The sequence below is a fragment of the Lampris incognitus genome, chromosome 4 (genome assembly GCF_029633865.1).
Source record: "Lampris incognitus isolate fLamInc1 chromosome 4, fLamInc1.hap2, whole genome shotgun sequence".
NCBI classification, from domain to species: Eukaryota; Metazoa; Chordata; class Actinopteri; order Lampriformes; family Lampridae; genus Lampris; species Lampris incognitus.
In genome coordinates, this window is record NC_079214.1 from 35,563,804 (window position 1) to 35,591,672 (window position 27,869).

The 27,869-nt window shown below is 43.4% G+C and overlaps 1 protein-coding gene across 2 annotated transcripts in view; it reads right to left on the bottom strand.

The window, feature by feature from the left end:
• adamtsl3 (ADAMTS-like 3) overlaps window positions 1–27,869 on the bottom strand; it is a 231,335-nt gene that overhangs the window by 18,083 nt on the left and 185,383 nt on the right. For both annotated transcript variants that reach the window (XR_008810152.1, XM_056278310.1), the window contains exons 18-24: window positions 18,775–18,985; window positions 18,212–18,391; window positions 16,299–16,452; window positions 8,534–9,268; window positions 8,002–8,239; window positions 1,068–1,195; window positions 522–659 (exon numbers count right to left, since the gene is read on the bottom strand). Coding sequence is in view for 1 of the 2 variants with exons in the window: in XM_056278310.1 (XP_056134285.1) it covers window positions 522–659; window positions 1,068–1,195; window positions 8,002–8,239; window positions 8,534–9,268; window positions 16,299–16,452; window positions 18,212–18,391; window positions 18,775–18,985 (1,784 nt within the window). In the remaining variant the exon portion in view is untranslated. The remainder of the gene's footprint in view (window positions 1–521; window positions 660–1,067; window positions 1,196–8,001; window positions 8,240–8,533; window positions 9,269–16,298; window positions 16,453–18,211; window positions 18,392–18,774; window positions 18,986–27,869) is intronic.

Sequence of the window (27,869 nt, forward strand, 5' to 3'; positions counted from 1 at the left end):
TTAGCATGCTGGCTCATTGCACTGCTAGCCTAACGTGACTTTCAGCATCTCAGTACATAAAGCTAGGGTAGGCAATTTTGTTATATTTGTTGAAATTGTCTTTACAGCCTGGCAGCAATCAATAAATAAAATGCTCTGACAAAAATAATATTAAGTAACGATAATAATAAAAATAATAAGTAATAACAATAATAAGTATAAGCCCATCTGCCTACTTGCCTGCCTATATGCTATCATTTCAGAGAGAGGTCATTCCTATTGGCTGTTCAAGTAAGTTTGCTCTTTGCAAATGATGTACTTTGGTAAGATGCTCAGCAAAAAAGAAGCAAGAACATGAACTCATCTTTTCAAAGTAGAATACAATTGGGCAAATCTGCATGTAGCAAGATTCTGCTATGCAGTATTCACATAATAAGTATTGGATTTGTACGAGACATACTACACTGTTAAGAAAACACATCATGCATACAGATAATGCATGTGAGTGCTTTAAAGGCTCGAATTTCCATGCTGGGACCTACCAGAGACAGGACAGTCAAGGGTAAGGTTGGCCCCAGGTCGTACGCTGACCCGCCCCCCCACCGTGGCCCTCAGGTTATGGTCCACTGCCACGCCTTGGTCTGATGTGTTTCTCCATGACACAGCTATGGCCGGGATCTCTGAGGAGTCACACACAGAAATTTTTTTTAATTAAAAATGCAATTTGTAATGTTTCTGCTTTCATGAAACACAATATGAGTAGTAAAGCAGGAGTTGCTGCTAAGCAGTAGCGACTGAAACAAAGTAAACAACTCAGGGGCAACTTCACATCCCAGATTCCTGAAGTCAAAGACAGAGGAGCCAGACTGAATGAGCCAGACTGAATGTTCCCATTTTTCTTTGACACCCCGCCCTCCCGAAGACTTGCAGTCACTCACGCAATGACAAAGTAATATGAAACGGTCATCTCTTCTGGGGTATTTACTGTCACTTGGCCATCAAGTAGAAATTCCATAGCATGAGTATAACTATAATGAAAGCTAAAATTTGCTATGCTGATGAAAAGAAGGAAAGGAGAGAATACCCACCAGCGACTAGAAGCTGAGATGTCTCAGAATCGGAGCCATGCACATTGGTGGCTGTGCATGTGTACTGGCCCCTGTCTGCTGCTCTGGGCTGGCTGATGTGGAGTCCTCCAGAAGAACCCCAGGACACCCTGGAGACAAGAGAGGTAAAACAAATGCATACCTTCACAATGGTTCTCAACTGGACTGCAGCTGCCTCTGGGTCTGTAGGCTTAGATAGAGTATTAGGTTTGGGGTCGAAACTGAAGCGGAGGCTGACTTTGAAGCAATAGGTAGGAAGCTATGGGGGTGAATGAAAAAAAAATGAAAGGATAAAGGTGGATGGGATGACAATGTCTGAAACCTGAAGTGCGAAAATTGTCTAATTTTATCAAATCACAGGATTTTCAATTTACAAGCATTTTCATCTTATCTACTTTTATCTTTTCCAGCATCTGCATTTAAATCACTTATTAAAACTTTATTTTGTTAGGTAGACCTTTCAACAAATTTGAGTTTTTCTTAACGGTTTTATTCCCCTGTTGTTTTATTGCTCAGAAATTTTATACACGTCATGCTATGTCTTATGTGTTTTATTCTGTTTGCTGATTTTATTTTATTTTATTTTCCTTTTCAGTTTTATGTTAAGCACTTTGTAACTGTTTCTGGCAAGTTCTAAACAAACAAACTTTGTTTAAATTTTCGGGCCGTACCAGAAACCAAAAGATAAATAAATCTTTTGGTTTTTGGTGCTCCCAGTCCTCAGTGGGAAGTGTGGGCTGCTAAAGCCATGCCTTGGTTTATGAATGTTTGTGGGAACCTGGGGTCTCACTTATAGCCATTGCGTACGCACAAAACGGAGCCTGAAAGAGACGTACGCCACTTCACACGCAAAACTGGTTATCTATAAAAACAAACTTGACAGGAGAATGTGCGCACCTGTACGTAAACGCAGCTGGTGAGGTGGTGAATTGAAGCCAGATTGTATAATGATGACTCTCACACATTTCAGTCCAATTTTTTATTATTTTTTTGGCGCACCATTTTTGGCTTTTATGCGCACTTACACTTTTAGTAAGGATCCTGCACACTGTTTTATAAATGAGACCCCTGGTCTCTGTGAAGGCTTCTGCCCAAACCTGTGGAAGAGGGAGCATGTGGAAATGTGCATGGGGTAAATCCCACACACCGGCACCACAGACTGCTTATGGCATCAAAGACTGGCCCACAATTCAGCATTTCCTTCAGGTGCAGCTCTAGGATCAGTCTTTTAACATCTGCAAACTTTCACTATGTGGATGGAATGATATAAATCTCATTTCAGATCAGCTTGCCTCCTCAAAGTCCAGCCTTGCATCCTACACTCTAAATAGGGAAAGTGTCCCACTGAGGGTGCACAGTTTATTATGTGGGTCCTTGGAACTAACAGGCAACATATAAACCATTAGAGCGTGGAAAATGTACTCTCATAGCCTTGGGAACTGCAACAGCTTGGCTTTGTAGTGGAAACTGTGGTGACTGGAGATCAGGAGATCATGGTGTACCTGTAACGTAAAACCATCTCAGGATAAAAACAGTAAATACACCATTGTTGCAAACAAAAGCCTTACTGATGGATGTGCTGCACATATAAAATACAGCAGATGTTTTCAATCAAACCGACTCACTCACGAAGAGCGTGTATTCAGTACGTTTGACTCACGCAGAATGTTGTGAAACCTTGAAAATGATCATCCTCTCGTTCCAACCAACAAAACCGTTAGGAAAAAAAAAGGAAAAAAAATTGCTCACGGCTCAACTTGCACCCTTAAAAAACTTTACCGATCTTAGAGCTTGGCTGTTTACTTTTTATTGTAAGGGAAAGAGCGTGAGGGAACCCTGCTAAAAGTTTTCTTTTTCTTTTAAAGACAAACATGTCACAGCAGCATGTCATACAGAGCCCAATTTGCCTGTTATCACATCACTTAACTCCAAGAACATTTCACTGGGATGAGATCAAGTCAAGGGCAGGTGCTGCAGACTCTGACAGACTCCAAGAACGCCCATCCAATGCCTCAGCCATGGGCTTAGTGAGTGTCAATCAACACTTTTTTCCACTGCTCTTTTACCATTTACCATTTCCCTCTCCCATCTCCCTCTGTCATCCATTTCATCTCTAGCACTCAAGTCTGTTTTTAACTATGAAAAGGGCAAGACAGGGGCTGGTGCAAGTCAAAACCAGCTCCAAAATACATGCATTAGGAGCCGGGAGAAAGCATTTATGGGCCCATTTCGTATTGTGACCTGAGCGCCATGCAGAGGTGTTGATTTGTTGGTGAACATCTGCAATCGTTTTTTATTTATTTATTTTATTTCCCCCCCCTTTTTCTCCCCAACTGAATTTGGCCAACTACTCCACTCTTCCCACCCATCCTAGTCGCTGCTCCACCCCCTCTGCCGAGCCGGGGAGGGCTGCAGACTACCACATGCCTCCTCCAATACTTGTGGAGTTGCCAGCCGCTTCTTTTCACCTGACAGTGAGGAGTTTCGCCAAGAGGACGTAGCGTGTGGGAGGATCACGCTATTCCCCCCAAGTTCCTTCTCCCCCCTGAACAGGTGCCCCGACGAACCAGAGGAGGCCCTAGTGAAGCGACCAGGGCACATACCCACATCTGGCTTCCCACCCACAGACACGGCCAATTGTGTTGGTAGGGACGTCCGACCAAGCCGGAGGTTACACAGGGATTCGAGCCAGCGATCCTCATGTTGGTAGCAACGGAATAGACCACCACGCTACCCGGACGCCCACACATAATATTTCAATCTTGTCCATCATACAAACGGTTCCACTTAATCAGCTTCCCGCCAGCTACTCCTCCCCCCTGAACAGCGCCCCGACCGACCAGAGGAGGTGCTAGTGTAGCGACCAGGACACCCACCCACATCGGGCTTCCCACCCACAGACACGGCCAATTGTGTCGGCAGGGATGCCCGACCAAGCCGGAGGTTACACAGGGATTCCAACCGGTGATCCCTGTGTTGGTAGGCAATGGAACAGACTGCCACGCTACCCGGACGTAAAAAAAAAAAAGAAAAAGAAAATCAAAAGCAAAGAAAAAGAAAAATGTTTCATTGTTGCTTTAAGGCCTGCATGCTTGGAGGGAAATGAGGAAAAGAGGGGGGAAAAAATCGGGAAAATACCCAATTTGTGGTGACTAGGCAGCACTGGCCTACTAGCTAACAATCAATGTATAAAGGAGCCAGAAACGTCTGTTTGCGTACAGAAATGTAATGTTAATCAGATATTCAAAGAAGAAAGTGTTCTTGAAACTCATTTCCTAAAACCCCAAACTGAAACCTGTTTCATTCCATTGATAATTAGAGTTAGGAAATAATGTAAATTAGGTCTACCTGAGCCATTTCTGTAGCCCCCTTTTTTTGGGGGGGGGGGGTGGAACCTATGATGTTGGAGTAGTAATGGGAAAGACTTGTACGATTTTACTTTTAATCTCTGGACATTTACGCTCTCCTACAGTCTTACCGATACAGCACTGACGCTGCCCACTAACGGCACTGTGACAAACCTGAGAACCACCCAGCTAAGGGGGTTTGAGCATACAATACTATAACAGACTCTGCAGGCTGTCGCTGCCTGTTAAGTAGAGAAATCAGGAATAGGGCTTGTCATGCCAGGGCTCTGTGCAGAAAAACATTCACTCCGACTACTTTACAGTATCGTCAGTCACGGCAGGGTATGACTGGCAGGCCCTCAAGCAATGCAATGATGACTTCCATATGCAACCCGCTCGCTCAACACACGAGCGAGAGCTGAAGTGATTGACAGCTCTCAAACCTCAGATGGAGCGTCAAGCCTGGGATTTATATACAAAAAGAGATGTTTTTCTTTGAGCGGGGATGGCCCTGCTTTTTAATTGACTAGAATGTAACATTCTACAAACTGTGGAAGTGCTCAGCTCATTGTCTGTGACTTCTCACGTTAAAGGCCATTCAAAAGGCTATCAATATTCACAAGAACAAAGATTTTCATCATGACGGAAACTCAATAGTGTAGTTAGGTTGCATGTCATTGATAATGTCACACGTCGCACGTCTCCTAAGGCTGATAAGCATAAAGGTCATTTATCCAGTAGTCATGCATCAATTCTGAGCAATTCTCTGAAAGAGAAAAATTCATATTAATAAAATTGAGCCGCTGAGATACATTGTTTGTATAATGCTGAGTATGCACACTTAGAGCAGTTTGAATTATTCAAGGTGTTTTGCATTTTGCTGTTTCATCCTTAAACTTGCCTCAAGAGACAGTGCAGAAATAAGTCCAAACAAACACAATCCATTTACAGGGAAATATTCTACTTGTAATGAAGAAAGAAGGTGGCAAACTCATAGGAAGATAACAGAACAAAGGTGAACAGTTTCCAAGAAGGTGCAGAGGACAGCTATAGTCTGAAGATTTTGACAGTGGGAATACAGGGCGATATACTTGCAGATTTTGTACCCAGAGGTAGTTAGTTTAGCAGTCAATTCCCCCACCTCTACAGCCATATATAAACCCCTGCTGGCCTGGAATTGAATCCTGCCAGGGCTTTCTCTTGTTTCTCTCCTCTTCTATCTCCCTCTGAGCCTTCGTGTTGTCAAATAAAATATTAACAGTTAGCAGCCTGCATGTGTGCATGCACACATACACATATACACACACACACACACACACACACACACACACACACACACACGTGCGTGCCTCCATGTGAAAATTGCTCTGAAGTCAGGGAAGTAGCTATATTATGAAACTAAAGATTCCCCTCTCCCATAGGAGGCTATTCTCTGGAAAAAAATGGCAAAGGGATGCATGGTCAACCTAACCAACAGCTACAGCTAGGCACACAGGAAGGAATTTATAAAATAAAAGTTATGATGTCATGCATCCCTCCTGATGTAATACTGGAAACTAAATTTTAAACTCATATAAAAATGGACTGCATCCACACAAACCTTAATGGGTTGTGCAATTTCCCAAGGGGTATTAATAAAAGTATCATTGCCTATGGTATCATATCATATTGCAACGTACAAATCTCAGCCTCGCTAGGTCCTGATGTGTTTCCATGATATGAACACCAACTGGTATTCTATCTCTTCAGCCAGAACTGTTGACTGTTTTAGCCTTTGTGGCCTGCTGTAATCCCTGACCACAAATTCCCAGCTCCCAAAGTAATGGAAACCGCACAGTGAGTTCTATTAAGCAAACAGTTTGCTGAATATTGGACCAAAACACTAAGTCAGGCTGGCGTTGACTATCTCTGGCAGGACTGTAGGTTACTGGCCCATGTATGTTCTCATTTCACAATAACCAGCTTCCCCTAACAGCCATAACCTCTCTCTACTCAGTAGTAATTCTTTTCTGACTTGTTCACCTTCACAAATGAAGTCAACTTGATGAAGAAGGGCTCTCTCTCTCTTTCTCTTGACAGTTAAGGACTGCGTTTGTATTTGTTTACTTCTGATGGCTGCTGTTAGGGACTCCAATTCTTGGTGATGTGACCAGGTTTATCATACTCACAGAAAAATAATATTGACAGGACTTGTCTAAGTATTGCTGTTTTTGAACACAAAGGACATTTGGGTGTCCTTACACAATGCAGCACATCATAAGTTGCTCTGATAATGAATCCCACCACTGATGTTTCCATATTGAAATATTCCCTCCAACGGATCTTCCTCCACAGTTCATCATCTTGGTCTTTAGCTTCAAAAATGCTTTTAGCATGCTTGTGGCTTCGTCCTGGCTATGTATTTGCTTCATTACCAATTTCCTCTTCTACTATGGAGACACGTTTATTTTCTGAGTCCTCGGCATCCTTTAAGCAATTCCCTTGAAATAGCCTTATGTCTTAGTATTATCCAATGTGCTTTCTGAACTCCTGAACTCTGGAACACCATTTTTGTTCGGTCACTGCATTTTTCAGTTCGCTTTACTTCTGCCTACCCTTCCTTAGGCTAAAAAGAGGTACAGACACTCAAGCGTCCCCCTTTGCCCCATGCCTGTTTTCTCCTGTACCAGCTAGGCATCCTCTCTTACTTCCCTTCTCATACAGTCATTGTCACAAAAACTGAGATATTAGTCCATGCAGTAAACACCCCAATTTGAGTGACAAGTAACATTGAACTCTTAATGCATTCTTATTATTTTCATTCACTGATTCATTATCCAAACAGTTTATCCTTACTCAGGGTCACAGGAATGCTGGAGCCTATCCCAGGATTGACTGGGTGGCAGACGGAGAGACACCCTGGACCGGCGGCCTGGCCATCACGGGCTGATACACACATGAATGTGAATGTGTGTTTCTTATTATTTTATCACATTCTACTTTAATCACTGAATCACCCCCCCCCCTATAATGCTCACTTTACACCACTATCAGCACTTCTGACAGACATTTGTAATACTACTGCCTTGCTCTCAATGCAGAATCATCATCTAACTTGGTAAGCAGCCTTGTTGTACTGGTAGCTATTGCTATAGTTCTCATTTTAGCCATAGCCATACTTAAGAAAGTTGTTTATCTTTGTATTCTTTGTGTGAAACATCCAGCAAAATAAAACTTCACAGGTGCAAACATAACTTCGAGCTTGATATATGGGGGGAAGTAAATCCCTCTCTGCCACTAATCCCCACCCACGATCCTCTGCAATGGCCTATTGATTCCCTTTATTGCCACAGTGAATGCTAATTCCTTTATCATTTCATTGAACTATCCAAGTAGAGCTTGGTGTCCTCTAAATAACATTACTTGGTGGAAAACGATTCTCTTAAATCCCCCAAAAAATATCTTAAACAAAACTTAGTTAAGCATGACAGTTTTGTGATATATGCAAGGTAATGTTGAAAGAACAATAAGCTTTTACTTGATTTCCTTCCTTCTGCACACTTTAAACCAGCTTACAGTGCAAGTGCTACCTGTCAGTGTGTTGCAGAGGCGCTCCATCTTTGGTCCAGACAATTTTGGGCCGTGCTGAACCCTCCGTGGGGCAGCGTATGGTGAGTGAATGGGTGCCATTGGTGAGGAAGATGGTGTTTCCAACGCTGATGTTGATATTCTTCTGGAGGGCAACCAGAAGGTTCTGCTGCTGTCTGATAATCACAGGGCTCTGAGAAACCTTCTCCCCTGAGCGCTCTGACCAATTGGGTAGTCTGCCTGTTGGAGCCATCAAAGACAAATCTCAAATTATTGATGGGATTTCTGCTCTTTTAATCAAATCAGTGCCCATGTATCCATCCAATTAATTCTCAAAAATTCAATCACGAATGAGTTACTTTCCAAAAAGACAGTTTTAAGTGAATTAACGATCTCCCTGTGCGCAGTTCTACATCATTAAAACCATTCAAAGGGAAAAACAGGGAAAAGTTGACAAGAGTTACATGCTATAGGAGATGATGGAGAATAAAAAAAAATAAATATATAGGCGACAGTGGCTCAGGGTATAATTACTCTTGATCTGTCCTGTTTCCTGTCTAGGTCTGTTCCAAAGCTCTGCAGCAAACATCTGGGTTAAAAGTGAGGAGATGAGCTGTGACGCCTGATCCTGATGGATCGCTCCTCTGTCAGCCTGTAGGGTGATGTTTATCAACCTCTCCTTCAACCTGGGCTGCAGAAAGGCCTCCTGGACACCAGGGGGCAGCAGAGACACACTGACGCGAGGCCCATAAAGGTCCAGCTGAGACAGGTGGCTGTGGCAACTGGGAAGCATCTCCTCCCATCTTGAAGTTGAGCTGGCAGCAGACTCATCCTCTGCTGAGGGTCTGCCAATCAACCTGTTGTCATCGCCAATAAGCTGGAGGGTGAAGATGTCAGAGGCGGGACCAGCAATACATTTGTATACGCCAATGTCCCCAGGCCCTAAGAAGTGGATCTTGAGAGAACCAGATTTAGTGATGCCCAAGTGCTTGGAACTGGGCAGGGGATGACCATCTTTGAGCCAGCGGATATATGCCTTTGGGAACCTTCTGACAGGGCATTTGATAACCAAAGAGGTGTTGGGCAGGAGGTATGCGTGGCCACCGATGGTAATTTGGAGGCGTTTCTCTGGGCGAATCTGGATGTAGATGCAGTGGAGAGCCATGAGCACTGGACAGTGTTTGGTATTAGGAAGTCTTGCTGTCTGTTTGACTTGGTTCTTGACAGAAAGCCTCAGTGTCTCTTTGGGGCTCAACTCCTTCCTGTGCTCTGGTGAAGTAAACAAAGGAAAACAAAAGGGTTTATTATACAGACTTTTTTTTCTTTTTTATGGTGGGAAGGCTGAGAGGGCTGCAGAGTAGGGCAGGAGAGATAGTTCTGGAATCATTCATTCTTGGACCAGAATGGGACCAGCAGTTTTAGAGGAAGGGAAATGTTAATCAAATCACCGTATCTAGACACACACACACACACACACACATACACACACACAAACACAGAGTACAACAAGTTTGTTATATGGACTACACATAATACAACAATAGACCTTGGCCCGTAACATATCGATCACGTAATCCACTAGTCACATGATCCACTGATCACATGATCCACTAGTCACATGACAGTGTCTTACCAACTGCCAGACCACCCAGCTACCTTATCTCACATCTGTCATTGTATTTATTCAAACCAGCATTAGCTGGTTTGTTAACAGTTGGTATAAACTTACTTTGATTTGTCAGTGCTTCAAAAGTAATGACTTATTATTATTTATCAGTAATTTACATGTGTATTTGAGTTGTATATGTTGCAAATGACCAAAAAAAGCTGAAAAGTCATCACAGCGCACATTTTATGAAATCAGCCAAAAATGTTACAAAACCGAGTTTTCTAGTGTGACAGCTTCAAAGACATGGTCATTGACACTGACCAACAGGAGCACATATGGGCGCCTATTCAGGGGGAGGGGGAACTGGGGGGGGTAGCGTGATCCTCCCACGTGCTACGTCCTCCTTGTGAAACTCCTCACTATCAGGTGAAAAGAAGTGGCTGGTGACGCCACATGTATCGGAGGAGACATGTGGCAGTCTGCAGCCCTCCCTGGATCGTCAGAGGGGGTGGAGCAGCAACTGGGATGGCCCAGAAGAGTGGGGTAATTGGCTGGATACAATTAGGGAGAAAAATGGTGTGTGGTTTTAAATCTGACAACCTAGTGTTTCACTGTAGCAGGTCAGGTGTGGTTGGCCATTGGTTTTAGGCAGGTAGAATCAGTCATGACTTGACTCATCTCCCCAAACATCTATGCACAAATAACCTCTCCTTATACATTGGTGAATGAGCAGGGGGAAAAGTCCATGTATGTATGTATGTCTAGATAGATAGATAGATAGATAGATAGATAGATAGATAGATAGATAGATAGATAGATAAATAGATAGATAGACTGATAAATGTCACAGGTGGTGCAAGATACACAGATGCAGATACAAAGGTATACAATGCAAGGTGCACAGATAAACTAGTTAGTGAAAAAAATGTGTACATATATTAGAAAGTTCCTCTCACAGTATGCCATTTGCTGTTTCATTGGTCTATACATGGAGAGCCACACACACTTTCACAGGGGCTACAGGTGTGTGAAAACATGAGCAAAAACAGAAAAAACAAAACAAAACGCAGGCACTAAAATGTGGTATCACCAGCTCACCTGTGACCGAGCTTCAAACTTAACCCTCACTAGCCACTCATATTTATTGAAACAGAGTAGGGAGAGGGAACTGTAGATGACTTTTCTTGACACACACACACACACACGCACGCACGCACGCACACACACACACACACACACGCACACACACATGCACACACACGTACACACACACACACACACACACACACACACACACACGTACAAACACATTTTTCATATGAGATGCCATGACAGTTGCAAGGCATTCAATCATGTGTTTTATGGCCTCTGCTGTCCCAGCTGAGGTAGGAGTGGAGGAATAGTTTAGTCAGACTCACACAGGGAACCCTCTGTGAGCAAATGACTGGTAAAAACGCAATCCCTGTTTTTTCCTACAGAGAGACAGTGAAATGTGCCTGTGAGTGTGTAACTGTTAGAAGATCAATCCCCTCTGCAGCTCAGCCATATTATTTATGTGAACTCATCAAAGCACACAATAATCAACTGCTGACATTCCCTCGCCATAACAATCAGTTGTCCTTCCTGCATGCCTGGAACACACTATAAACTTCTTGGCTGCCGAGTATAAAAGGTTCGTTGTTTATGGACGCTGTTTTAGGATGAAGAAAAGACAGGATAAATTTAGCTGGTCCCTCTGCAGTTGTTTTCCTTCAGTTATCCAGTTCAAATGTTAATGTTCAAAGTGAGAACAGAACCTGTTGATAACTTGATAAAGTGTAGGCATACAGAGGGCTGGGGGAGTGTGTGCATTGCTCACAGCCCCATGGGTAATCACTTTCCAAATGTATACATTTGGGTCTTTCCTCTCACACACACATCATGTTCGCTGTGAATGTTTAATGCAGCTGTAATCTAGTGTGTCACATCTACAGTTCCACTTAACTGAGCACTGACATCAGATAGCACCAGCCAAAAGCTCTGTCTACACAGACAGCAAAAGCTGGGGGAATGTGTGTTTTTGTACGCACACCTGTGTATTTGTGTGTGACTGTGTGTATGTTCTTCTTTTGTGCATGCATGTCTGTGTGTGTAGTATGTTTTGTGGTACAAGGGGCTTGGATGGTAGATGTTTTCTATCCAGGGGCATAAGGAGAGGTCCCTGGGAAAAAACGAATCCCAGGGTACTTTACTTGTCAGAAGACAGGTGTGGTTGCTCATGACACCTAACTGGAGCAGGAGAACTGAAAAATGAAAATGTCAGGAGGCTATAGAACTGGGGGAGAGCCACATAGTCAAGCAGAGCAGGAAAACAGGCTTTTTTTGTTTCAGGACACTCAAACAAAGGACTTCGACATTGGAAGGTCTTGAGAAATTTTCGTAGAATGACCTTGGCATATCCGCTAAGGTTGGGTACCGAACTTGATACTTTTAAGGGTACCGGGCAAATCAAGAATCAAGAAGAACGTTATTGTCATTGTGCCAAGTACAACAAAACTGCAGGTGTGTCAACCTCAAAATGGTGCATATATAAAGAGTTAAGAAATATAAAATATCAGCAATAAAAAGTACAGAGTCCAAACAATATAAGTGTAAAATATAAGCAGTATAAGGTATAAAATATAATACAGTTAATGATAAAATACAACTTACGAGGTGCAAAAACATATCAGCAAAAATGCGGTAAAGGTGCGGTACACAGATATCCATCCACCCCATCCATTATCTGAACCACTTATCCTGCTCTCAGGGTCGCTGGAGCCTATTCCAGCAGTCATTGGGCAGAAGGCGGAGAGACACCCTGGACAAGCCACCAGGCCATCACAGAGCCCCCCCCCCCCCCCCCCCACACACACACACACACATTCATACCTAGGGACAATTTAGTACAGCCAATTCACCTGACCTACATGTCTTTGGACTGTGGGAGGAAACCGGAGCTCCCAGAGGAAACCCACGCAGACACGGGGAGAACATGCAAACTCCACACAGAGGATGACTCGGGATGACCCACCAAGGTTGGACTACCCCGGGGCTCGAACCCAGGACCTTCTTGCTGTGAGGCGACCGTGCTAACCACTGTGCCATCATGCCACCCTAGACAGATATGAAGTGGCTTAAAGTGACATGTGAGTAAATATATGTATATGTTGTGCTGCCTATGGTGGCAGCACATCAGTCTTGTTGGATGGAGGAGATGGCTGAGTTCATTAGTGCCACAACTTTTGGAAAGAAGCTGTTTTTCAGTTTCTTTGAGCGTGTGTGGATTGGTCTGAAGCACCTTCCTGATGGGAGGGGCTGAGACAGATGGTGTCCAGGGTGTGTAATATCTTTGAGGATGTTCTTAGCCCTCCTCACACAGCGAGTGCTGTGACGATGTTCTAGTGAAGGCAGCTCAATGCCACCGATGTCCTGTGCTGTTTCCCCAGCACGCTGGAGGGCTTTTTTCTCAGTTTTGGTGCAGCTGCTGTACCAGGCCTTCATGCAGTTTATTAGGATGCTCTCGATAGAGCATCTATAAAAGTTGACAAGCAGTTTTTAGGGGAGATTGGCTCTCCTTAGCCTCCTCAGAGAATAAATGCATTGTTGTGCCTTACTGATCACTGCTGAGGTGTCAGGCCAGGAGAGGTCCTCTGTGATGGTGACTCTCAGGAACCTGGAGCTGGGGACTCTCCACAGCCTCTGTGTTGATATGGACAGGACTGTGTGTGATCTTTTTGGAGGTCCTAAAGTCCACGATAATCTCCTTGGTCTTTTTTGGTATTTAAGACCAGGTTGTTTTTAGCACACCACATTATCAGGTTCTGAACCTCCTCCCTTTATGCCGCTTCATTGTTGTCTGATATGAGCCCGATGACTGTCGTTATCATCCGCAAACTTAGCAATAGTTTTTAAGTTATGGATGGGCTGGCATGTCATGTGTGAACAGTGCATAAAGGAGGGGGCTCATCACACGACCCTGGGGGATGCCGGTGCTCAGGATGAGGGTGAAGGTTGTGTGTTTTCCCAGTGTTACAGTCTGGGGGCCGCTGATGAAGAAGTCCAGTATCCAATTGCATATGGAGGGAGTTAGTCCTAGTTTGTGGAGATTGTTGACCAGCTTGTTTGGTATAATGGTGTTAAACACTGAGCTGTTATCAACACACAGCATCCTGATGGAGGTGTTGGGTCTTTCCAGGTGCGAGAGGGCTGTATTTAGAGCCACACAGATGGCGTCCTCAGTCGATCTGTTTGCCCGGTAGGCAAACTGGTGTTGGTCCAGATCAGCTGGAACAGTGTTTTTGATGTGGGTTAGTACCAGTCGTTCAAAGCATTTTGAAATGATAGAGGTGAGAGCGACAGGCCGAGAGTCATTGGGACAGGTTACCACAGGTTTTTTGGGCAGGGACAATATGGTGCTGGATTTGAGGCATGCGGGGACTGTGCATAAGGATAGAGAGAGGTTAAAAATGTGTGTGAATACCTCTGCTGGTACTACAAAGTACTTATTCACATGAGATCAATCGGTGCTAAACTGTGGTACCTTGAGAGCGGGTTGTGCTGTGAATTAAAATAAATATTGATAAGATTCCTTATGAGCCTTTTGAAAAATCCCTCCCAGTTTACCATTCGTTGCAAGCGCACATCTGGGTGAGAGAGTATAAGTTAGATAAGGGGTCAGCAACCTATAACACGCATGCCCACGGTGGCACGCGACGCCAAGGGCACGTGCAGCAATTCAATAAAGAATATTTTTAATATAAAATATAGCCTAATGGTGAACCAAACGAACAATTCGATATAAAATGATACTGAAATAATTAGTTTCACAATGCACCATTGTTTCTAACAGCAAGAGAGTGCACACAATTGACATGGTCTCTCATACCCCTCCTCCCCCCTCCCTCTGATCTGCCGACAAGCGCAGCATTACAGCGGTAGTGACGACAGCTAGCTACCTTTCTATGTCAAGAACAACTGACAATGGCAGCAGCAAAAACAAAAGTAGGTGGTCTAATATTCGCCTCTTTCAGCTGTCTTGGACAAATGAATTCGGATTTATTTTGTGAAAGGGCTGAGCTGTGTGCACTCTCTGCTGCGAAAATGTTGTGTGTTGAGCTTCAAGTGTAAAACATAATTTTGAGACAAGGCACGAGAACATGTCAAAGATAAGGCTGATAAAGCTGAATCAATCAAGAGGGTAGTAGCCCAGTACGGGAAGCAAAGCAGCGTGCTTACAACCCGATGTGCCACCCAAAATCAAGCTACAGAGGGCAGCTATAAAGTCATGCAGTACATCACTTAACACGGGAAGCCATTCTCCCACGGAGAGTATATAAAGAAGGCTTTCCTCAGCAGTTCAGAGGCCATATTTGATGGGTTACCAAACAAAGATGCGATCATCAACAGGAAATGCCCATTTCTGCGAGAACTGTAGAGAGCTGCATTACAGACATGGCTGAAAACGTAAGGCACCAGCAAATTCTTTCATTGAAAAATTTGTTGTATTCAGCGTGACGAGTGTGGATGTAAACAATGCTCTACATCTAGCAGTGGTTACCAGATATTGCGACAAACACGGGTCACACTAAATCCATAAGATTGAATTAATTTTCTTTTGTGCCCTAGTAATTTCCATGCATTTACACAAATAGTAAAAAAAAGTGTGTGTGTGGAGCGCAGATCTTTTGGTTTGGCATGCAGAATCTAGACAGGGAGACAAGTAGCAGCAGAAATTAAATAAATAGTTAAATGCTCTTTATGAAAATTAACTGACACTCAGGTCTGTGATTTTTTTTTTAAGTGGTACAGGAGATCCAAAAGGTTGCTGACCCCTGCGTTAAGAGAGAAATAGAGAGAGTGAGACTACAATACCCCTCCCTTGAACCTATAGCTTGTTCAAGTCCAATACAGTCAGGGCAATGACGAGTCGAAAACAGCCGCATTTTTCCAAACTTGACACAGATAATACTCGCTGCAATATTTTTGATCCGAAATGCAAAGCTGACTTATTTTTCCCACGGCAGCAGTGCCATGGGCTATGCATCACAAGCTGTGGTCACTCACTCATGGACGACACGTGAAGGACGTTTAGTGGCACGCTCATTAAGTCCTTAAAGTTCCGCGGAATAATAATAATCTAACTAAAATGGAAGACATCTCTGTCTGTCTGTCTTTCGATTTTCTCAACAACCATTCCTCCAATCAACTTCACACTAGATGGGTGCACCGTGGGTCTGGACATTTTCATGCTTGTTGATCTATTTTTTACAACTGAAATTACATTTTTGTCATTACCGAGAGAGTAAAATACCAAAAAGGTGCTGTTGGGTACCTCAGTACCGAATTCCAGGTACTGGTATCGGTTCAAATGTGAATGGTGCCCAACCCTAGTATCAGCCTAATCCTCCACAGGACTTTTAAGATGGGGTTTGCTGAAAAAAGCACTAATCTGGCAATTTCCTGGGTGTTGACTTAGATGGTTTTGTTTCATTAAGTTGTTACTTTAGAAGTATTGCTCTGTTGGCACCTCAGTAGTATGTTTCTTCCTCATTTCTGAATAACCACAGTCCACTGAGCACACCTCACCCTGTCATGACGTCAGCGTGTGAGTGTTTTACTCTCTATTTCGTGTGTGTTTAAGTGTGCAGGTTCTTCGGTGTGTGTTCTTACTAGGACAGGTCATCATGCGGCAGGTGCGGACAAGGGGAGGGGAGGGAAGCCCATCACAGACCCCTTTTGGCAGCATCACCTGGTGGCCCATAGCTGTCAGCCTCTGACATACTGACTCCCTGCGCTGAATCCCCAGCCCACAGGACACTGAGCACTGCATAATACAAGCATAACACAAGAAAAATGTACTATATGGTTAGGTAACGCAGAATAGAAAAGACCATAATACACTGCAATAGAAAAGAGTAGAACACTGACAAGAAGAGAAGAGAAGAGAGGAGAAGAGAAGAGAAGAGAAGAGAAGAGAAGAGAAGAGAAGAGAAGAGAAGAGAAGAGAAGAGAAGAGAAGAGAAGAGAAGAGAAGAGAAGAAAAGAGCAGAGAAGAACATTGAGAAGACTTGGCTGTGAGTGTCTTGCCCATAATGAGAATGTGAGCCATTACCATATACATATGATAAATTTCACATAACATACATGACCAAATACCAGCTCATATACATATGAAAAATAAACATGTACAAAGAGGCAAGATATAGAAAACATGTGGGTCCACATGTGATCAGTACAGAACAGCTGCCAGCAGTGAGGACCTGGCCATCGATCGTTTCCTCAGTTTAATAGATTACATTTGATTCGATGAACCTTTAATGATGCTTATAGGAAAATGGAGTTACTGATGCAGAAATAGAAATATGAATTGAGGTAGAGAAAAAATCCAAAACCCAAAACTAATATTGATTAAGCAAGAGGACATAGGATCATGTGTCTTTCCTGTTTGTCCTCGGAGAAGAAATTCTTTTGCACAGAGTGACAAAAAAACCCGTCATCAAAATAAACCATGCTTAAAGGCAGAATGAGTTAGGATTTTCCTAAAAATCAATGTATAGACTCGTACAAAAATAATCCCTCTATGATCCTCTAGACGTGTGTGCCGGTATCTGTATCTGCAGAGACCCTGTCCTCTGCCTGTGTTTTATTATTTTGCTGTGTAAGGGATGTTTCTAGGCGTTAACCTTTTGGCAGTGGGACTTTATAAAAACATAGCAACCAGGTGGCAGATCGAGATCGTAAGCACTCATCCAAGAGGAAACTATGACAATGGCGGACACAGCGCCGAAAAGACGCAAATATAGTGAGGCGAAACGCCAAGCAGACAAAGCTCGTTCCACAGCGAGAATGACTCTGGGGTTGTCTTTCACCCGCTGGCGAGCACTGAAGGAGAGGATGAGAATGAAGAGTGATGCGGAGTTGGCCTGTACACTGGGATGTGTTCTGGAAAGTGGGCGTGTCCTTCTGGTAACGTTGAGCTGGGGGGCCAACTTTGAATATCGTTGTTTATACACCACAACTGACAAATCCTACTGGGTCTACCTTTTAGCAAATCACAATAATCAAACAGAGCAGAAACAGATATACCCATCTGATCAAACAGCATTCACACAAGCAAGAGCACAGATTTAACTAACCAATTAACAAATTAACACAGACACCTACACCCCCGTATCAGACCCTTCACATAAACAACATACGACACCAAAAACATTGTGTGGTCAAATGGTCAGTATACCACCTTTGTATTAGACCTTTGTATTCTATCATATATATATATATATATATTGCTTATGGCATGAAACAGGCTTGCACTGTCGCATAAAGAATTTACTTAACTCACTGGATTATTTTGCTCCTTGTTTGTTGAGCACTTTCCCTACCGTTGAGTGTTTCTTTTAACAAAGTTATATATATATATAGTATATGATATATTTAATTCTGACAGCAGCTGTGAGAAAGGAATAACCCATTTTCACTCCAACCGTTGTACATGACAAAATCTGAAGCCTTTGTATTTTAGCCAATTATCCCCTTTTCCCTCTCGTCACCGGCCTTTGTATCTCCCCTGTGTATGTGTTCACCTTGCCCCATTCTTCTCCAGCCATGTAGGGCAGGCAGTCGGTGCTGGCGCAGGCTCTGTGGGAGGAGGGTTTGTCCTCCTGGCAGGCCCCATTGCCAAGCCTCCTGTAAGCCCCCGTGGAAAGAAGCTGCTTACAATAGACCTTACGCACCTGGACACCCCCACCACAGGACTGGGAGCACTGCAAAAAATAGAGGGTACAAGAAGAAATGGATAGACAGAAAGGAAAGAAGATAGCATACATGTGTGTGAGACAGCGACAAGGAAGTAAATGAAATTCAAAAGAAATACACACATACACTCACAATTACATCAAAGAAAACACTCATAAACATACTTTTATACATACAATCATCCTTATACACACAGGCACTCACACGTGCACAAACATTTATGCAAACCTACACCCATAAACAGCAACACACATAAATATATACATAAAGAAACACGCTCATAATCCAAAATATGTGCGCGCACATACACACACACACACACACACACACACACACACACACACACACAAACAAAAGCATAGAGACACTGACATAGATAACCAGTGGGTACCTGTTGCCAAGGCTCAGTCTCCCAGGCAGGAGGACAGTCTAGTTGGTTGCAGGGTTGGAGGATGGCTGGTTTGAACTCTTTACATTCATCTTCTGACACATTCACACTATCTTGCTGATCCACAGAGAGCAGACGCATGCAGTACACACTCCTGGTTTGTATGCCCACTCCACAGGATGCAGAGCATCCATGCCATGCAGTCACCTCCCACCTAGAGAGGCAAGGCAATGGATAGGATCATAAACACATCTTTCCGAGAAAACAGTCAAGACAGCAAAAACTCTTTCTCGTTGAATCTAGCTCAAAGTGATGACGCTGTTTTTTTTATTTATCCAATAAATCAATCTATTGTCATGTGTTATGATTTTTTACACACAGCACAAATACTTACTCCTCTTTGGTTTTTTTTTAATAGTTGTGAAAATGTTTTATTGAACAAATATATCGGTAAACAAAGAAGAAGAAAGAAGTTTGATGGACACTGACAGAGCGAGTTAGAGAGAGTGAGTGAGGGAGAGAGAGAGCGCACGTGCGAGAGAGAGAGAGAGAGGGGTTTTTCAGTGGTCATTGTATAGTTGATATCCCTCAGTGGGATCTTACTAGTGGGTCTCCCAAGCTCTGAAATAGAACACTGCATCCTGTATGTGTGTGTGTGTGTGTGTGTGTGTGTGTGTGTGTGTGTGTGTGTGTGTGTGTGTGTGTGTGTGTGTGTGTGTGTGTGTGTGTGTGTGCGCGCACGCACACACATGCACGCCCACACATGTATGTTTGTGTGTCTGAACAGCACATCTATGTGTGTGTACGGGGCCTACACACACAGCTGCTTCCTGTACTTATATCTATTAGCAGAGGCGTGAGTGGTAAATCAAACTGTGGATCATTCATGCCTCAAGCCTGCAAGACTACTGGACAGACAAACAGTCATCTGCTACAGTACACACCGGATATACAGTCACACAAAACACACACCTGAATACATTGGAGGAGCGGTACGGTGAGCACTGAATGTTGGAAATTTAAGGACCAACTCACAAAGATTGGGTTCTCATTGCTTTTGCAAAAAATCCACGTAAACTTTCTCTGGGATTAGAATCCTTATTTGACCCTTCTTTCACCATCCATGTCTACATCTCCTCCTCACGGCAGGAGCAGGGACATTTTGTGAGCGTAAAGCCCTCTGGGACTATAACTGTGATTCAGGGGTCTACAAATAAACTTATCTTAATAAGGGAATTTCGTTTTCAACTGGATTCATCTTACCTATTTATTTCTGGGAAAGAGGCTCCATATACTTTGTATACCAATTACATACTGTGTTTGATGACTCCCAATCTCCGCACTGTGCAATTGATATTGAAAATTCAGAGGTGACTTAACTCAGAATCAGTGTCCTTAGATGCATTTTGTTTCCATCCAACCATTTTCCAAGCCGCTTATCCCAATTGGGGTCGCGGGATGCTGGAGCCGAACCCAGCAGTTATTGGGTGGTAGGCAGGGAGACACCCTGGATAGGCCCTTGACCAAAAATGCAGGTTTTGCAGGACCACAGTTTTAACACTCCTTAAAAGCATTATGTTAAACCTGCAGAAGTTTTTTTTCTACCATTACAACAGTTATACTCATGAAACAAAGACAATGACATGAAAAGAGTTGGCTCTAAAATAGTTAGCATGCTCAATGGAAAATACAAACTTTCATACCCCAAGTCACATCACCTCAAATTGTTCTCTTTACTGCACATCTTCTATAATGTAGACTTGACAAATTGCAATTCTTATTAACAATACGTAAAAAAAATATTTTCTTCGGCAACGTCAGTTTTCTCTGAATCCACATAAGCACATAGGTCTGTATAGCCAACTGTCCTGCTGACTTTGGCAATAGAACAGCAAATTGGAAAAATATTTTTTTTGCTGTGCGTGTGTGTGTGTGTGCGTGTGTGCGTGTGTGTGTCTGTGTGTGTGTGCGCACGCATGAGTGGGTGTGCACCAGTGGGTGTGCATTCAAGTACACAATGTTCCAAGTACAACTGTGAAACATTCCCTTTGTAAAACTTTGGATCTGACAAGCCATTTAGAATTAATCAGTGTTTGTTTCTTGAACACAAACCAGACTGCTGCCTCTGTCCAATACTTAGCTTACAAACAGAAATGGGTTTCTGTCAGCCACTCAGCATCAGAGCAGCAACCAGCCTTATTTGACATACAGCTCAAAAACTGTCCTCCGGCCATCTTTTTGCTGTTAGCCAAAGCTTAAAATGATGGAGAACCCTGCTGTGCTCAAATAATGATTGGTTTTCCAACAGATTTTCTCGCCTGACAGCAGTAAACATCAATTTCCCAAATGAAGTTGGACAATTGATTAAAGGAAATTCGATTGAAAGGCATTCTACATCTGTTGTGGTTCAAATGTAGGATAAACTGGGCAGCAGACAATACTGCATCAGTAAAAGCAAAGAAATTCTCACTTACAGTTTTACACTACCAATTGCATTTAAGCCAGTATTGTAACAGTCCTACATCAAAGTCATGTAGGCTACAGTAAGTATAAGTCCCTGATGTATGTGTGTGCTAGCTAATTTAGAAGCTGTGTATTAATAGCCTCATGGTAATCCTTTTCCCAGAGCCGGGGGCCGAATCCAGCCCCTGTATCCAGGGTAGCCAGTGGGACAGGGCACAATAATAAGCCATAAGTCTGCTTACTGCCACTAATACACCCAGTAAATCAGCTACTGACTTCAGTTTGGACTTGGTTTTGTTTTTTGCTGGCTAACTTAAAGGGACAATTCAGGATTTTCAGAGACCTGTATGATTTGCTATGACCAATCTTTTCAGTCCACATGAAGAAGAAAAAACATTCAAGACAGTAGTTTTGTAGTTGAGATCACAGAGAGAATAGTTGGTGTATGTGTGCATTTTATTTTCAATGGTATTTTGAGTCAATGGGACTCATAATTTTGTTTTTTGTTTTTTTTGTTTTAATAAAAAAAAGGATTTATGGGGCGCCCGGGGGGCATGGCGGACTATTCCGTTGCCTACCAACACGGGGATCGAATCCCCGTGTTACCTTTGGCTTGGTTTGGCGTCCCTACAGCCACCATTGGCTGTGTCTGCAGGTGGGAACCCGGATGTGGGTATGTGTCCTGGTCGCTGCACTAGCGCCTCCTCTGGTTGGTTGGGGTGCCTGTTCGGGGGGGGGGGGGGGAACTGGGGCGAATAGCATGATCCTCCCATGCTCTACATCCCCCTGGTGAAACTCCTCACTGTCAGATGAAAAGAAGCGGCTGGAGACTCCACATGTATTGAAGGAGACATGTGGTAGTCTGCATCCGTCCGCAGCTCAGCGGGGGGTGGGGGGGTGGAGCAACGATCGGGACAGCTCAGAAGAGTGGGGTAATTGGCCAAGTACAATTGGAAGAAAAAGGGGGAACCCCCCCCCCCCCCAGCGGAACCCCCCCCCAAAAATATTTATTTTATTTAATGCCCTGGCCTGAAATTGTTAACAAATGTAAAATAATCTTATTTCAGACATCAGATATTCTATTTGAGTTAATGGTTGATAGAGTAGATGGACTAAGGACCAATATAAAAGGGTGAAAAACAAGACTAGGTCAAAACCAAAACTCACTGCTCCTGGCTACACAGCTAGGATAGGTTAAATGCAGAGAAAGAATTTCACCACGGGGATTAATAAAGTAGCGAAACCCCCCCCAAAAAAAACCTAGTATATGGCTGGACCGTTTGGAAAGAAGAAAGAAAGCCACTTTATTTTGTCATTGTATTCTGACAATGAATTTGTTCTCTGCATTTAACCCATCCTTTTGTATAGGAGCAGTGGGCAGCTGCAGAGCCCGGGGACCAACTTCAGTTCTTTCCTTTGCCTTGGTCAGGGGACACAGACAGGAGTATTAACCCTAACACGCATGTCTTTTTGATGGTAGGAGGAAACCCATGCAAACACCCCACAGAAAGGACCTGGGAGGGCCTGGTGTTTGAACCCAGGACCTTCTTGCTGTGAGGGTACAGTGCTAAACACTGGGCCACCGTGCTGCCGTGTATAGACAATGTTCGAAATTGTGGCCAAATTTTTTACAGGGATAGGCAGTCGTAGTGTCTATATTGTGAATTCCTGGATATCAAATGTTCATCTGCAATTTCTGTCATGGTCCCAGTAATATTTCCTGTTGTACTGAAGTAGCATATCACATGACATGGTTAAACTACATTCAAGTAAAAAAAAAAAAAGGTTATAAATGCAGGCGCAAGAAAAATACTTTCCACACGTATGGAATATGGATGTTAGATTTGAAAGAGAAATCTGTAAACTCTCCCGCCTCTTTCATCTGTTTCTATCTGTGGATGACTCTCATTTCTATAAGACTCACTCTGTTTGAGTGTTTTGTCAAAGTAATTGTTATTTGGGGTGCTTTAACTGTGTGTTCGTCCTCATGTTTTTTGGTACATGGAGAGCTGTTTTCTCTCCTACTCTGCTCTATGCTGGACTGTTACAGTGCCTAACCAGATGTGGAAAGAACAGCAAAATATTCTGTTGTTAGTATTTCAGTAGTACCCACTAGCAGCAATACTATATTCCAATTGTTAGAGTGCGAAAAATGTGGAATGAGCCAGAATCGCTGCGGCGATTCATTTTGAAAGAGCAACGACCAATAGGAGAAACTCCCATTTCCATGTTTACCAATGACGTCATGGTCAGCCGACCAATCGTGTAACTTCAGGGACATCGTTGGTCACCTGATCCAGCAGCCCAATTATTTAACTTGTTCTCTCATACATTCTAACATGATCAGTGACAGATATCCACAGTTGTAGGGCTGGCCCCGCTGGCCGATCCAGCCAAAAAAACTATACTACCCCTTTCAAACTCCAAGGTTTTGCTATCAATGCAGTTCTTTGTTTTCGCAACAGCAAAAGCTGTTGTACTCCATCAAAACTGACAAGAGTAGGCCTTACCCGGTGTTCAGGAGCCAAAATGTCCTGGTGTTTCTTTCTTGGATGAACTGACAGGATGACTCACATTGTCTGACATTGTTTACATTGCAAGCTACTTGTTTTGTGAGGTCAAATCCTGCATATAAATCATACAACAAAGACAAAGCTCCTGACTATGCTGTGTCTGCCTCTCGCAATACTCCCCTACGATCACTGCAATGTTTATTCAAAGTGATTCAAGCAGCTCTGTTTATCTTTCCTTAAATTCAACAGTGACCCTCATTTCCAAGTTACTCTAACATGGAAGCGAAAATGATTAATGTTTGAAGAATCGTGGTTCATTCGCCATGCAACATCCCCCGCTCTGCACATGTATGAGGCATAAATGATAAAGTAAAGGATATGAAGATACCAATGGTTTTTGGGTAATATTGAAACCACCTGCCTGGTGTGTATGTTGCAAATTACTGGGTCTAATTCTAAGGATTGCGCTGGCTTTTTGGGGATTGGCTTGCTGATCTTTATCTCCAACTCTCTGGCTCTGGCTCTACGATGAAGCCTTTGATGTTCTGGGGCCTTTTTCCTCTTTACTCATTTGAAATATCATTACATTGTGGCACAGGACCAGAACATGAGCTCCCATTCCCTTGTCTCTGGTATTTCAAGTATTGGTAAATAAACAAAGTGGAACTATAAATAAAGCCAAGAGAGGGAAGGTTCCTGTTAGGGGGAACACGATTGATTGACGTACAGGTTGATGCTGCAATGGAGCCAGTTTGCCTTAGCAAGGCACTAAAACTGAGCCTTGTTTGCCAAATCAATCTCACAAATCAATGACATTGATCTTTCACGAGAGCTGGTCTGCCCCCGCTCTCATTGGCATCAGTTTCAAAAAGGTGGACCCATCTAAAAAGTCCAGTTCCCTTCCAAACAGCTTTGGTTTTGGAGATTGAGCTGAGGGAACTACGTAGTTGTGACTACAAATAGTAAACAACTACAGCAAATAATAAGTCATTAATGTTACTATGAAGAGTAACTTCCGTGAGAACGGCCACCGTACAATTGTGCATTGTACGCTGCATCTGTGACGTGATTTGTTCTATTATATGGCTTCCTCTATACAACTGACACCATTTATAATTCTGATTGTGTCCCAGGGAAACATCCCATATCGGCCAACCACAAATGTCCCAGCTGGCATAGAGTATTTGCCCTTGGATAGCAGTGGTAACCAAGATGATCCTACTGCGTGAACATGGAAGGACTGTCATGGATATGACATGACTCCTAGTGTGTTCAAATACAAGGAGCAGTTGTTTCCTGCATTTATACTAGATCAGCAAAATAATGTTAATGAGCTGTTCTTTTTGGCCTTTACTTGCTGAGTGAGGTCACATTAAGATGTTATTTGGCACCAGATGTGTGTGTCTTAATCTATTTACCATTACTTCTTGGGTAATATGAATGAAGACTTTCCTTTAAAAAAGCCATTTCCATGTGGAACGTAACATTCTTTCCTACAAAGCAATGACATTAACATTGATAGCAATGACACGTTGTTTTGGATGAAAAAAATGCAAAATGAAGCTTTAGTGCAACAGGCATATGGAATTGTGTATGATAGTGTATTTTAAATCTGTTATTCTAGGATTACTTTCATAAGAAGTATCATTTTTTAAAAAGTCCCCATAGTTTTGATTATACCCATTCCAAAATGTGCAAATAGATATACAGATAGATGGATAGATAGTAGGAGAGATACACATGGGTAGAAAGCTAAATAAAGAATTAATTAACTATATTTTGTTGTACAGACCGGTATATAAAATCACCCTTTTTTTCGGGTCCTCTACCACGCAGTATCCTAGCTGTTCCTAGTGTTCCTAAGACTGCTGTCTTCTGTTCCTTGTTGACCACCACAATGTCTGGTTGGTTAGCCAACACCTGCTTGTCATTCTGGAACTTGAAGTCCCACAGGATCTTAGCTCTGCCATTCTCAACCACTGTTCGCGGTGTCTCCCATTTGGACTTGGGGACTTCCAGGCTGTATTCAGTACAGATATTCCTGTACACTATCACAGCCACTTGGTTATGCCTATCAGTGTACGCTTTCCCATCTAGCTTTTTACACCCTGCTACTAAAAGCTAGACTGTCTCGGGAGCATCTTTGCACAGCTTGCATCTTGGGTCTTGTCTGCTGTGGTAGACCCCTGCCTCAATCGATCTGGTCCTGAGTGCCTGTTCTTGTGCTGCTATGATCAGAGCCTCTGGGCTGTCCTTCAGTCCAGCATTTTCTAGCCACTGGTAGGATTTCTCGATATCAGCTATGTCTTCTATCTGTCGAAGGCTCAGAACCTGGAATTGATATTATATATACATAAAACTTTGTTAAAAGAAGCACTCAACGGTAGGGAAAGTGCTCAACAAATATGGAGCAAAGTAATCCAGTGAGTCAAGTAAAGTCTTTATGAGACAGTACAAGCCTGTTTCATGCCATAAGCAATCACCAGCTGTCAAATGATAATGATTGCTTATGGCATGAAACAGGCTTGTACTGTCTCATAAAGAATTTACTTGACTCACTGGATTATATATATATATATATATATATATATATATATATATATATATATATGGCCACCTGCCTAATATGCTGTTGGTCTTCCGTGTGCCACCAAAACAGCACCAAGGCATGGATTCTACAAGACCGTTGAAGGTGTTCTCTGGTATCTGGTACCAAAATAATAGTAGATCCTTCAAGTCCTAGAAGTTGTGAGGTTGAGCCACTGTGGATCAGACTTGTTGGTCCCGCACATCCCACAGATGCTAAATTGGATTGAGAGCTGGAGAATTTGGAGGCCAGAGCCACTTTGAACTCTTCACCATGTTCTTCAAACCATTACTGAACAATGTGTGCTGTGTGGCAGGGCACAATATCCTGCTGAAAGAGGCCACTGCCATCAGGGAATACCATTGCCATGAAGGGGTGTACCTGGTCTGCAATGATGTTTAGGTAGGTGGCACGTGTCAAGTTGATGTTGACATGATTGGCTAGACCCAGGGTTTCCCAGCAGTACATTGCCTAGAGCATCACACTCCCTCCACCGGCTTCCCTTCTTCCCCCAGAGCATCCTAGTGCCATCTCTTACCCAGGTAAACAGTGCACAGGTACATTGCCATCCATCTGATCAAAAAGAAAATTGGACTCATTGGACCAGGCCACCTTCTTTCACTTCTCCAAGGTCCAGTTCTGACGCTTGCCTGCCCATTGTAGGCACTTTAGATGGTGGACAGGAAGTATTTTCCTCATCAACCCAGTCGCCAGAATAAAATGTTGGCATTTTACGTTTCTGCAAACCACGGATACATTAAAACCTTGACATTTCTTTTTCTTTTTTAGATTTTTCCCCCTTTTTCTCCCCAATTATACTTGGCCAATTACCCCACTCTTCCGAGCTGTCCCAGTCGCTGCTCCACCCCCTCTGTCGATCCGGGGAGAGCTACAGACTACAACATGCCTCCTCCGATACATGTGGAGTCGCCAGTCGCTGCTTTTCACCTGAGAGTTAGGCGTTTTGCCAGAGGGATGTAGCACATGGGAGGATCATGCTATTCCCCCCAGTTCCCCCTCCCCCCCGAAGAACCAGGGGAGGTGCTAGTGCAGTGACCAGGGCACATAACCACATCCAGCTTCTCACCTGCAGACACGGCCAATTGTGTCTGTAGGGATGCCCGACCAAGCCGGAGGTAACATGGGGATTTGAACCAAAGATCCCCATGTTGGTAGGCAACGGAATAGACCCGGACACCCTAAAAAAGCCTCGACATTTCTTATCGAAAAACACATCTCATATCAACATTTCAACTTATGGCCAATGTTGGTGGAGCCTGCATCCATGTCCCGTGACTGTCATGTTTCTGTCTGCAAAGATAAAAAAAAAGGATCTCCAGTTCCAATCCCCGTGTTACCTCTGGCTTGGTCAGGTGTCCCTACAAACCGATTGGCCGTGTCTGCGGGTGGGAAGCCAGATGTGTGTATGTGTCCTGGTCGCTGCACTAGTGTCTCCTCTGGTTGGTCAGGGCACCTGTTTGGGTGGGGGAGGGGGAACTGGGGGGAATAGCATGATCCTCCCATGTGCTACATCC